Here is a 13,035-nt window from a genome sequence, read left to right on the forward strand (position 1 = left end):
TAAAGCGGAATAATTTTCCATTGTATATATAGACCACATTTTGTTTATCCATTCATCTGTCCAGGGACAATTAGGTTGTTTCCACTCCTTGGCTATTTATGAGTAGTGTTGTGATGAACATGAGAATCCAGAAAATCTCTTCTAGAGTCTATTTTCAATTATTTTGAATATATACCCAGAAGTGGACTGCTAGATTATAGAGGAGCTCTATTTTTAATTTTTTTGAGGAAATTCCCTACTGTTTTCCATCATTCCATCCATGCATCATTTTCCATTCCCACCAAGGGTGCACAGAAATTCTAATTTTTCCACGTGTTTGCCAACACTTGTCCTTTTCTCTCTCTCTCACTCTCTCTCCCTTTCTCTCTCTTTTTTAGATAATGACCCTCCTAACAGGTGTCAAGTGATAGCTCATTGTGGTTTTGATTTGCACTTCCCCAGTGATGAGTGAAATTGAACATCTTTCTGTATACCTGTTGGCCGTTAAAAAAAAAATCAGTATTTTTACACACCTCCTTGAATACACGTATAAGGTGTATTCAGAAAGTTACTCACAAAGCTGATTAACAGTGATTACCCCCAAGGAGTAGAACTAGGTGATGGGAGACTAAGGGAGACTCTTTTCATTCTATGTCCTTTCTGTGCCTTTTGAGGGTTCTGCCGATTGCATCTGTTACCTGTTCAAATAAATAAGTTGTTTTAAAAGCAGGGATCCCCGGGTGGCTCAGCGGTTTGGTGCCTGCCTTCAGCCCAGGGCGTGATCCTGGAGTTCCAGGATCCAGTCTCGCATTAGGCTCCCTGCAAGGAGCCTGCTTCTCTTCTCCCTCTGCCTGTGTCTCTGCCTCTCTCACTCTGTGTCTCTCATGAATAAATAAATAAAATCTTTAAAAAAAAAAAAGCCCCCCCTGGTGATTCTGATGAGCTTGAGAACCGTTTTGTGGATGCAGGCACACACCTTGTTTATGCTGTTCCTGGTGTCACAAGCTCACCTATGGCGGCATGCGCTTTGGTTTTTCAGAGGCATTCAACATACAACAGTGTTCGGCCAGCCAGCAAAGGTGTGACTCAGCGTTTGGATCTTCCAGACCTTCCCCTTTCAGGTAATACTTCAGACAGCATATACTTCCAACTTACCATTTTGTGAGATTAACTTTTCTACTTTGCCTGAAACCGAGCTTAGAAAAATGGTAGGTGGCATTGATTTCAAATAATTTTAAGACCCTAAGTGTTCACATTATGGACAAATCTGATTTCCTACCAGCTGTCCTTCCCAGTGTGTATGCATTTGGGAGGAATGTCTAACTTTTTTGTTTGCTTTTTACTGACTCTCAAGAAACTATCTTACCATCCTTAAAAGTAGCTATTTTTAGAAAAAAATCATCTCTGATTCTGAAGGTCTATGGCTTCTACAATTCCTAAAATATGCCTCTGTAGTGATGTCTTTGTGTTTGAATGTAGTCTTCTTCCTGAGTTACTCCAGGTATTTTTAAAATCTAGGTCCTGATGATGAAGTTGTGGTTGAAATCCACGGTCCATTGTGTCACTTTGTCAGCCCCACTGTGGCTCCTGTGCTGGGGGCCAGTGGAGGAAGGGGGACGGCAGGGATGGGTTTGCATCTTGCCACTTCCATCCACGGTGCGGCTTAGCCCATTATTCCACCACCCTGGGCTGCGGTTTCTTGATCTCTGAAATAGAAAGAGTGCTGTCTACCTCATAGGGTCATTCCAGGGGCTGAGGGAACACAGCTGGGTGGGTATGGGGTGAGCTCTGTGGATGGGCTGGCCTTTACCTTAGCTTCTGTTCCCTTTCCCAAGAGTTCACCTGTCAGAACAAAGCAACATTAGCAGCACGCTAAGCTAGTCCCAAATACATATCTTAGAAATTTATGTATATGACCCTGTGGTCACTATAAGGAAACAAAAAAGATAAAAAGAACACTTAGTGAATTATTTACTGGTGCCAATAAGAAGGCAAGAAAGCCAGAAATCTAGATTGCAGAGATAGAAATCCTTTGTTTCTAAGCATCAGATAAAACTTCTGTAACACAGTTAACTGAATCAAAAAGCATTCCCACTGTACTTGTTTTAGATCATGGTCAAACACAATCAGGTTTATTCTTAAAATAGTTGTTTCTGTGAGAGAAGTTTCACCCTTTGGCTGGAAGTCTTTTACCCCATCCCTGCCTTTTTTTTCACTTCTGAATTTCATTTTCTTTTTCATGGAATAAGAGGACTTTAGACTTAGATAAACACTGATTTTGAGAATTTGAAGACTACCTCAGTCCATCCCCTATATTTTACAGGTGAGAAATTCAAGTAGAGCGGATTTTTATTTCTGTGTAAACCGAGCACCCTCTTCCTAGAAATGGAAGGGAGGTCAAAACAGGGTGTCGGAAACCCTCCTGATTTGAATTCTGCACACGTGCTGTGTAGTGGAAAATTGGGGGTGACTTGGTTATATGTGTGGTGATGTATACCCAGGCAAGGTTTTTTTTTTTTTCAGTAATTATGGTTAAAATACCCATAACATAAAACGTACATCTTAACCATCTTTAAGTGTACTTGGTGAGTTTTTGGTCATAATATTTGTGTCTTCTCTCTTCCTCCCACCTTTGTGTGAAGAAGCTGTTGTTTTAATCCACAAGCTAAATGCTGGCGCTCCAACCACACAGTATCTGTTGCCCTGAAGTAAACAGTTTATTGTCAGCACCCCTCTTTGCCCCACCGGGCACCTGTCTACCCCAGGTGATTCTATTTACTATACTAAAAAAGGATTACATGGTAAAAACTGCTTGCTTTCAGGCTAGCCTTGCCAGCATTGAGGTCATCAGAAGCTGCCAAAATGGGATTAATGCTCTGTTTTTGTTGTTCTCTTCAGCGATGTAAGCACTGTTTTCTTTCTGCTCTCCCAAGCTAATTAGCCTCACTCCCCACTTCACTACCCATAATTGGTGGCTCTTAGCCATACAAGTATTGTTTTCTTCCATGACTACTTATGGTGTCATAGGAGGCGACCACAGGCTCAGCCTGGTCACAGAAGCCTGTCGTGTAGCATTGAGCAAGTCACTTGGGTCCCTGAGCTCTCATTGCCTCTGTCAGCACAAACCAGACAGTCACGAAATCTTCTCCCATTCTGTACTCTCGTGGCCCTTGAAGAAATGTCATCTGGAGGAGTCAGCCTGTTTCATTAACCTGTTTAGACTCCTAATAATAACAGCAGAGAGGAGCCTTCAAAGAATTATGTTCGCTGATTTTTAGCAAGCCAGACCCTATGATGGTAATGGCTTTTTTTTTTTTTCTTATAAAATAGTTAACATTTTTGGTCCCCAGCTTTTCATTGGCAGCCACCTGTGACTTGAAAATCCCATTGGGCATCTTCCTGCCAGCTCTCTCCATTAGATGCCCATTGATTAAAACAGAGTGTTTTACTTGGGAACAGGGCTGGCTCTTGAGGGGGTATGACCTGTGCAGGGCACTTAGAAGGGCTTTGGTTCAATGCTCTGTGGGCACCATCTTGAAATTCATCATAATTTTTGTATAAGGGGCCAATTTGGCATTAGTCTCTGAATCATGTAGTCAGTCCTCCCTGGAGAATCATTTCTAAAAACCATGTCCCTATTTGTATTTTTGCTACTTAAACTCCATCTATAAATCTGTATCTATTATATATTTGTACTTGGGAATAAAATGAGAATTATATTGTACTTAAAAAGAAACTGTGATAATCAGTCAGATTTCTCTTCTTCAGGAATAAGTAATTATGTTGTTGTTCACACAGATCTTCTAAAGGGAAGGAGTGAGGACCTGAAACCAGACCCTTATCTTCGGAAGAGTCCCTCCCTGGAATCTCTGAGCAGACCCCCTTCTCTGGGCTTCGGGAACACTAGGCTGCTGAGTGCTTCCACTGGGGGCTTGAAACCACAGAGCAAACTCAGGTATCACATTTTCTTTTATGTTTTAAAGATTTATTTATTTATGTGAGAGAGAGAGTACATGCGTAAGCAGGGACAGGGGCAGAGGGGGAGGGAGAGAGAGAGAGAATCCTTAAGCAGACTCCTGCTGAGTGAGGAGCCCAATGCAGGACTTGATGTCATGACCCTGAGACCATGACCTGAGCCAAAACCAAGAGTTGGATGCTCAACTGACTGAGCCACCCAGACACCCCTCACATTTTAAACAGTGAGACATCTCTGGGCTGATGACCTTGTATTCTTCCTTCTGTTTTATCCCCTATGGTCAGTTTACTTCCACGTCTTATTTCCTGAATGAAAACGACCATAACACAGTATACCTTCAATGGGGGGAGAACAGCAAGACTGTGCAAAGTGAAATAAGGGCTGTAAAAGCAGTTGTTTATGCAGACTCTTGGGGAATTGTTAGTTGGATCAAGAAGTCTGGAGGGAGGAAGCACATTCCTGCCAGGGGCCCTGCAAATGTCCCCATAAGGAGCTCTGCAAGGGAACTAGGGGTGTTTCTGTTTGGTTAGACTAGCTGAGGGCTTCATGAGGGCAGGAGTCCTGGCATACACATCATCAGCTGTCAGCATTGGCTAGAGAGGCAGATAGGTGGTCAGGATATCACTGCTGGAAAGGCAGGTTTGGAGTCACCCTGTGAATGGTCTTCTTGCCAAGGATAGAGGTTTGTATTCACTTTGGGAAAGCAGTGGGAACCACTGTGTTTATGGGATTTTGTTTTTTATTTTGAGTAGTGGTACAGTAAGCAGTGGCACATAGGAAGGATTGGAGGGACATTTTGAAGTCAGCACTGAAAGAGCATGTGAGCAGTGATGTGAGGGGTAGAGTGGGGGAGATAGGGGACAGAGCCTACCGGGGCAGTCACCAGAGGCCGGGCTTGGCTCACACCTCTGCCACTTCCTCCTTGTTGGGTGCTCCTGCTCACCCAGGCCCAAGTAAGCCTCCTCCGGCTACTTCCCCCACCCTCCCATCACTCGCTGCTTCGCCACGGGGAGTCAGTCTTTGAAAACATGGAGTGCATCCCATGCAAACCTTCTCAGAAACCTCCCATGACTCCTCATGCACACTTCCACCCGCATTCCTTGTGCTGTGCCTTCAGTTCCAGTTCTGCGCAGCTCAGCCCCACCTAGCTCACCTGCCAGTTTTATTCTCAGTCTTTGCAGCTAACTTGAGCATTTCTGATGGCTCACAGGGCTCTGGCCTGAATTGTCTCCCTTCTACTATTTCACACTTCTAAGTGCGTCCCCTCCAAAGTCGAACCTTCCACATGGCTATAGCAAGCCACCCTGGTGATATCGACACTCCCTTTTCCTGCCTTTAATGTCTTACACTCATTTGGGTATTTATTTATTTTATTATTATTTTTTTAATTTATTTATTCATGGGAGACGCAGAGAGAGAGAGAGAGAGGGAGAGAGAGAGGCAGAGACACAGGCAGAGGGAGAAGCAGGCTCCATGCAGGAAGCCTGATGTGGGACTCTATCCTGGGACCCCAGGATCAGACCCTGGACTGAAGGCAGCTCTAAACCGCTGACCCATCTGGGCTGCCCTCATTTGGGTATTTAATTAACCGTTGCGGGGTGTGTGTGTGTGTGCCTTTGTCCGCATTTATTTAGGCTGTACTTTACTAGACAGTATCTACTCCATCTCACTCTTTGATCTCTTTCCCAGCCCCCTGTGCCATGCTATACACACAGAACTGCATTCAGTCAGTGCTTTTAAATAGGTAGATGGATGAATATACAAAACTGGCTGCTTTAGTAGTAAGAGCTGTTTAACAAACATTCTAACTACCATTGTATTATAAAAGGATTTTATGAAAGCCTGAATAAGTTCAGCTCGTGTCATATCTTTGGGTGTAGCCTATATTTGGACCCAAATAGATGAAGTCATATCTTTCAGAGATTTAACTTAAAGCCCCAGATGCTACATATCAGTCTTGTTTATACTAAGAGATTTAAACGATCAAAACTAGTTTTAAGGACTAGAATTAGTGCTGTTCTGAAAGTGCTCTTTTCTTTATGCCATACATGTGTGCAAAAAGGCTATGCGTATATTAATAGGTGATTTATATTATACCCTTCATCAAGAAAGATTAAATTAGTGGAAATTATTGTGTTATTTTATTTTTGTGTTCACATCATTGAGACAAACAAATGACAAGATAGAAATCACTTGTTTTGGAAGTTCTCATCCTATTCTTATTAATTTGGAGGGGGCATCATATCTAATTAACTTTATTTTTTTAAAGAAACCTGTTCAGTAAGTGTTTTAATCATCCACTGGTACAGAAATTTTTCTGAACCTTCATTTCAGTCTGCCCTTGCTTGCCAGACCTAGAAATTCAGTTCTTTTTTTTTTTTTTTTAAGATTTTATTTTTTTAAAGATTCCATTCATTTATTCATGAGAGGCACAGAGAGAGATAGAGAGAGAGAGAGGCAGACACACAGGCAGAGGGAGAAGCAGGCTCCATGCAGGGAGCCCAACGTGGGACCTGATCTTGGGACTCCAGGATCACGCCCTGGGCCAAAGGCAGGCGCTAAACACTGAGCCACTCAGGGATCCCCTAGAAATTCAGTTCTAAGCGATGAAGTAACAAACACAGGCAAAGTCACCCAAACTTTGTAGTTAACAGCCACTCTGACCACAGAAACTCATGGACTTAAATTGACACATAAGCCAGGTACAAGGAACAGCAGCCATCAAATTACACAAGAAAAAAAAAATTTTTTAAGATTTATTTATTTATTTATTTATTTATTTATTTATTTATTTATTTATTTATTTTTACATATTTTTTTAATTGGAGTTCAGTTTGCCAACATATAGCATAACACCCAGTGCTCATCCCATCAAGTGCCCCCCTCAGTGCCTGTCACCCAGTCACCCCCACCCCCTGCCCACCTCCCTTTCCACCACCCCTTGTTCATTTCCCAGTTAGGAGTCTCTCATGTTCTGTCTCCCTTTCTGATATTTCCCACTCATTTTTTCTCCTTTCCCCTTTATTCCCTTTCACTATTTTTTATATTCCCCAAATGAATGAGACCATATAATGTTTGTCCTTCTCCAACTGACTTGTTTCACTCAGCATAATACCCTCCAGTTCCATCCACGTTGAAGCAAATGGTGGGTATTTGTCGTTTCTAATGGCTGAGTAATATTCCATTGTATACATAAACCACATCTTCACAAGAAAAATTTTAATGCAAGTAGGAAGTTTTCTTAAAAATCTCTCTACTGGGCAGCACGGGTGGCGCAGCAGTTTAGCGTTGCCTTCAGCCCAGGGCGTGATCCTGGAGTACCGGGATCGAGTCCCACGTCAGGCTCCCTGCATGGAGCCTGCTTCTCCCTCTGTCTGTGTCTCTGCCTCTCTCTCTCTGTGTCTCTCATGAATAAATAAATAATATTAAAAAAAAAAAAATCTCTGTACCTCGGGACGCCTGGGTGGCTCAGTGGTTGAGCTTCTGCCTTTGGCTCAGGTCGTGATCACAGGGTCCTGGGATCAAGTCCCACATTGGGCTCCCTGCGGGGAGCCTGCTTTTCCCCCTACCTATGTCTCTGCCTCTCTTTTTGTGTCTCTCACAAATAAATAAAATAAGAAAAAAAAAGAAATTTATTTTCTCTTTTTTATGATTTTCTTTTTTTTTTAATATTTTATTTATTTATTCATGAGAGACAGAGAGAGAGAGAGAGAGGCAGAGACACAGAGACACAGGCAGAGGGAGAAACAGGCTCCATACAAGGAGCCTAATGTGGGACTCGATCCCGGGTCTCCAGGATCACACCCTGGGCTGAAGGCGGCGCTAAACCACTGAGCCACTCGGGCTGCCCTTATGATTTTCTTAATAACATTTTCTTTTCTCTAGCTTGCTTTATTGTAAGAATACAGTATATAATATACAAAATATATGTTAATTGACTATATGTTATCCATAAAGCTTCCTGTCAACAGTGGGCTATTAGTAGTTAAGTTTTGGGAGAGTCAAAAGTTGTACATGGATTTTCAACTGTGTACAAGGTCAGCTCCTCTCATTCCCATGTTGCTCAGGGGTGAACTGTCCTCTTAAATTGTACCTGTTAACAGTTGATGTTCCAGACACACCACCCTTCTGTTCTTGTTTACTTCCTGCACCTACATTCTTTTCTAACCATGAGGACTAGAATTCTCATTTCATGGTATTCATCACAGAAGAAACTGCGTGATCTTAAATCCCTTGTTAATATGTGGATAATCTTAGGTAGCATAAAAATTAACATAGATATCTATAGGAAATCGAGAAGGGGGCCCCTAAGCTCTTGCTCTTAGAATGCTCTCCTGTATTAATTAGTAAAATCACTTCCTTCGGGTAAGCTGGTGCTCAGAATTGAGTCAATGTAGTACAGCCTGAGGAGTACCACCGTTGGAGTGTACAAAGACCCTCTTTTGAGTCATTTTTACTGACTTTCATCTTGTAATCTCCCTTCCCATCACTTCTCATAAGCAGCCAGTCTGGTGTCTCAAATTGCCCTTTTGGTCTACCTTTTATGGGTTATATAGATATAGGTGTTGCCTTGAAACATGTGGGGATTTTTTCTATGGTGTCTTTAATTAAAATGATACTGTATGTAAGTAAATGATGGGCTAGATGGATGGAGCCAACAGGTGGATTTAAAAAAACAAAAACCAAGACCAATCTCTTTCCAGACTTCCAGTAGCCAAGAAGCACAATTTAATTTTTCTTTCGATTCGTGAGATGTAATAAGATACATTATTAATATGGCTGATTTGGTTGTTTCTCTCAAGTCTCACTGGATAGACCTAGACTTTTGCTTTTCTAATCTAGCTATTTCTTTCTTGTATACTTGAGAGCCTTAAAAATTAGCATCTTATCTTTACTGTGTGCTCTTCTTTCTAACTAGTGTGGAAAGGAGAGACCCTCTGGCTGCCTTGGCCCGGGAATATGGCGGCTCCAAGCGCAATGCTCTCCTGAAATGGTGCCAGAAGAAGACAGAAGGCTATGCGGTAAGTGACAGCATCGGCCAGCTTCCAGCCAGCTCTGGGCAGCAGCAGTCCTTTGCATGCATATGTTTGGTACAATTGCTGTCCTTCTATTCTCCCTAGGGAGGGCTGCCAGTAGTAGTAGGGTTTGCTCTAGTGCCCAGACAGAGGCAAAGGGGACTGAATGCCAGTCTGTGCTCTGCCTAGCAAACTGTGTACCTCACTGCAGGTCTCCTGCTCCTGTGGGAAGGGGCAGCTTTTTCTGTGCTCAGAGGAGATACGAGTTCCACAAACAGTGCGCCCACCAGGCTGCTTCAGTCCAGGGAGATGGCTTTTGCTGAACCACTGTCCCAAAGAGGGTGCCTTCCCCTAATTTACACAAAGGTCTCATTTAGATGGGCCTTCAGAATTTTTCTGTGTACACTTTAAGAGCTGTTTGCATTTAGTTTAAAGTTTCAGCTTATTAGGACAGTGTTTGTTTTCTGGAGAAGTTATACGAGGAAGTAATATTCCATATAAGTGTAAGCTTTGTTATTATGAAATATATACAAAGATAAAAATTCATCAAATATAAGCTGTAGTTTCATGGGTTATTATGCAGTGAAAACCCATGCCATCCCTACGTCCAGGAATAGAGCATTGCCAGTTCCCCCAAACCTTTTATGTGACTTTCTGATCCTAGCCCCTTACCACTCCCAAAGATAACTATTGTCCTCAACTCTTTTCCTCATAGTTTTCCACAAAAAGCAGGCATCCCTAAGTGGTATATTTGTTTTGCCTGCATAACTTTACATAAATGCAATCCGAAACTGTAATGTCTGCATCTTGCTTTTCTCATACAGTAGTATTAGCGCTTACGCAGTTTGTTCATTTTCTTCACTCTTTGAAACCTATTGTGTGATCATACCCATTATTTATTTGCCCATTCTGTTCTTGCTGGACAGATGAGTTATTTCCAGTTCAGGGCTATCATACATAGAGCTGGTACGTTCTTGTGCATGTCTCTTGGAACGTGTGCTCATTCTTTCTAGATCTACACCTAAAAATGGAATTACTGGGCCATCAGGTATGCATATATTCAAGCACAGTAGATAGTGCCAAACAGGTTTCTGAAGCAGTTGTACAGTTTACCTCCCACCAGCAAGTGATGAGAGATCCGTTTCTTTGCATTCTCTTTGACAACACCAGTCTTGTTACTCCTCATCTTTGGATAAGTGTGTAGTGGGTATCTCCTTGCAGTTGGGATTTGCACTTCCCTACTGGCTGGTGAGGCTGAGAACTTTTCCACATGCTAACTGGACATCTGGGTAGTCTCTGTTGGGATGTGCTCTCCAGGTCTCTTGCCCATTTTAAAATCAGATTGTCATTCTTTTCCTTGTTGCTTTCAGGATCTCTTTATATATTCTGGATAACCCTCCTTTGTCAAATAGATGTATTGCAGATATCCCTGGGGTGGCTTGAACTTTCACTTTTTTGTTGAATCAAGTCTTTAATTTTAATCAAGTCTCATGTATTAGTCTTTTTCCCGTGGTTACTGCTTTTTGCATCCTGTCTCAGAAATCTTTGTTCCAAAGACACGAAGATATTCTCCAGTGTTTTCTTCTATAAGTTGGATTGTGTTCCCTTTCCCATTAAATAGCCACCCTCTTTAAAATTGCTGTCTCCAAGATGCCTGGCTGGCTCAGTAGAGCATGTGATTCTTGATCATGGGGTCATGAGTTCAATTCCCACTTTGGGTACAGAGATTACTTACATACCTACATACATACATACATACATTTTAAGTAATAAAAATAAAATAAAACTGCCATATCTTCCTTCTTCCCCACTCAGGCCCCACTTTCTCATACCTTTACCCCACTTTGCTAAAAATCCTGAAGATTCTGGCACCACAACAGTGGTAGGGACAGAGAAAGAAAGAAACTAGCAAGGAAACAAGGCCTTGGCCAAGAGCTGGCCCAGATACATCTGCAGCAGCAGGGCTGGGTGGGATTGCCTTTGTAATAGCAGGAGTCAAGTGTCTTTAAGATCAGATTCTACCCAAGAATATAAGTGTTTTGTGTCTTTTGTTTCTTAAGATTTTATTTATTTACTCATGAGAGACACAGAGGGAGAGAGTCAGGGACACAGGCAGAGGGAGAAACAGGCTCCCTGCAGGGAGCCCAGTGAGGGACTCAATCCCAGGACCCCAGGATCACAACCTGAGCTGAAGGCAGATGCTCAACCACTGAGCCACCCAGGCATCCCGTATTTTGTGTCTTTGACATTACTTTCCCCCCCCCCTTTTTTTCTGATAAAAAAGAAAAAGAAAAAAAATTAGTTCACTTAATAGCCAGTAATAGAGACTCCCAGAGTATAAGCTTGTTTCCAACATATTGTTTTCTCTTTTACCTGCTCTGTGCCCTCTCTGCTTCAGCCCATTCTCAGGGTCAAAACCAGCCCATAAAGGAAGGCCACCCCAATGACAGCATACCTCGGCATGTCAGCCACGCTGCCGAGGAAATGGAAAAGCTTAAGGAGTAGAGGGGAGAGAACGCTGATTTGGGGAGGCTTTAGTGGAGGAGGAGTAGGATTGGTAACAAAACTGAAGCCAAGAAAGGCCAGAAACAAGGTGTTGGCCTTGGCTGAGCCACATGTGCTCACTGATGCTTGACAGAGCCATCTCTTCCCATCTTATAGAAGCGGAGCAAGGGAAGTGCTAGATACACACAAAAAGACGATTAAAATCTCCAGAAGGAATTGGCCCTTCAGCACCTAGTATTGTTGTAATTAGATTGCAGGGAGGGATTGATTATACAATCATATATTTCCTGTCATGAGAGTGAGAGTTTTATTTCCTGCTATAGTGATTTTTTTTTGTTTTGCTTTTGAACATCTTGAACTAGTTTTCAAAGCATTTTACACTTGATGAAACCCAAAACTCAATTCTGCCCAAAGAGTATTTTTCATTCACCATTAAATCTCTGTAAGTTTAGAGGGAAACATAAATCATATGTGTCTGATTTATTTACTCCTCACAAAATATCCTCTGTCTAGACCTGTTTGTCTGAGACGCCTCTTAAGCCTTCTAAAGCTTTATTCTTTCCGACTCAGGAAGCCAAAAATAAATTGTAGAAAACTCAGACAGCTCAGTTTAAAAAAAAAAAAAAGAAAGAACAACTGGTAGCCATGTGCATTTTCATTTGAAAGAACTTTCTTTTTAGCCAAAGTATAGCATGATAGGTTCTGTTAAAACTCTCCATATATTACAAAAAAAAAAAAAAAAACTCTCTATATATTAATTCAGTAAGTGTTTATTGAGGGGTCTGTTTGGTGCCACATTATCTTTTAGATCCTGAAAAATCAACAGTGAATGAATCACGCAGAATTTCTGCTCTTGTGAGGCTTTCATCTTCACAGGGAGTGACAAATTCAAATTTAAAAGTAAAATATGTACTATATTAGAGTGTCCTGTGGAGAGAAGTCCAAGGAGGAGGATTAGGAATGCTGGCTGGACACCATTGTCATACAGAGGTCCGGGAGGTGACATTTGAGCAGAGGCTTACCTCACCTGAGGAAGGTGAAGACTTGTGTGTTTTCATCAAGGTTTATCCCACTCCAGGTACTAGGTTTGGAAGGTCAGAATGAGGACATCATCACTTTAGCAACTGCATGAGTTGGAATTTAGGTAAGACAGGGTAGCAGGACTGAAAAGTTAGAACAGTGGGTCAGACCCGCTGCTGAGTTTCGGTGTCTTGAGGTAGCCCAAGGACTGAGATCCTGTGGAGGAACATGAACACACACTCAGCCCAGAGCGAGGCCCATACTAAGCTTGAAGTGGCTCTCAGCAAAGAGGAGACCTTTCTAGACATTCTACTCAACTCAGATTTCTTTTTCTTTTTTTTTTAAGATTTTTATTTATTTGAGAGAGAGACAGAGATAGTGAGCAAGGAGGAGAGAGAAAAGCAGGCTCTGTGCTGAGCAAAGAGCCAGACCCAAGGCTCAATCCCAGGACCCTGGGATTGTGACCTGAGCCAAGGGCAGATGCTTAATCGACTGAGCCACCAGGCACCCCTCAACTCAGATTTCCCTGGCTTTTTTTTT

The 13,035-nt window shown here is 42.3% G+C and overlaps 1 protein-coding gene across 7 annotated transcripts in view; it reads left to right on the top strand.

The window, feature by feature from the left end:
- Positions 1 to 13,035, top strand: part of SPECC1 (sperm antigen with calponin homology and coiled-coil domains 1) — a 286,151-nt gene that overhangs the window by 213,438 nt on the left and 59,678 nt on the right. For all 7 annotated transcript variants that reach the window (XM_077892486.1, XM_077892485.1, XM_077892484.1 and 4 more), the window contains 3 exons: positions 1,019 to 1,100; positions 3,778 to 3,934; positions 8,874 to 8,976. In XM_077892486.1, coding sequence (XP_077748612.1) covers positions 1,019 to 1,100; positions 3,778 to 3,934; positions 8,874 to 8,976 — 342 coding nt within the window. The remainder of the gene's footprint in view (positions 1 to 1,018; positions 1,101 to 3,777; positions 3,935 to 8,873; positions 8,977 to 13,035) is intronic.

Source organism: Canis aureus, chromosome 3, assembly GCF_053574225.1.
Source record: "Canis aureus isolate CA01 chromosome 3, VMU_Caureus_v.1.0, whole genome shotgun sequence".
NCBI classification, from domain to species: domain Eukaryota; kingdom Metazoa; phylum Chordata; class Mammalia; order Carnivora; family Canidae; genus Canis; species Canis aureus.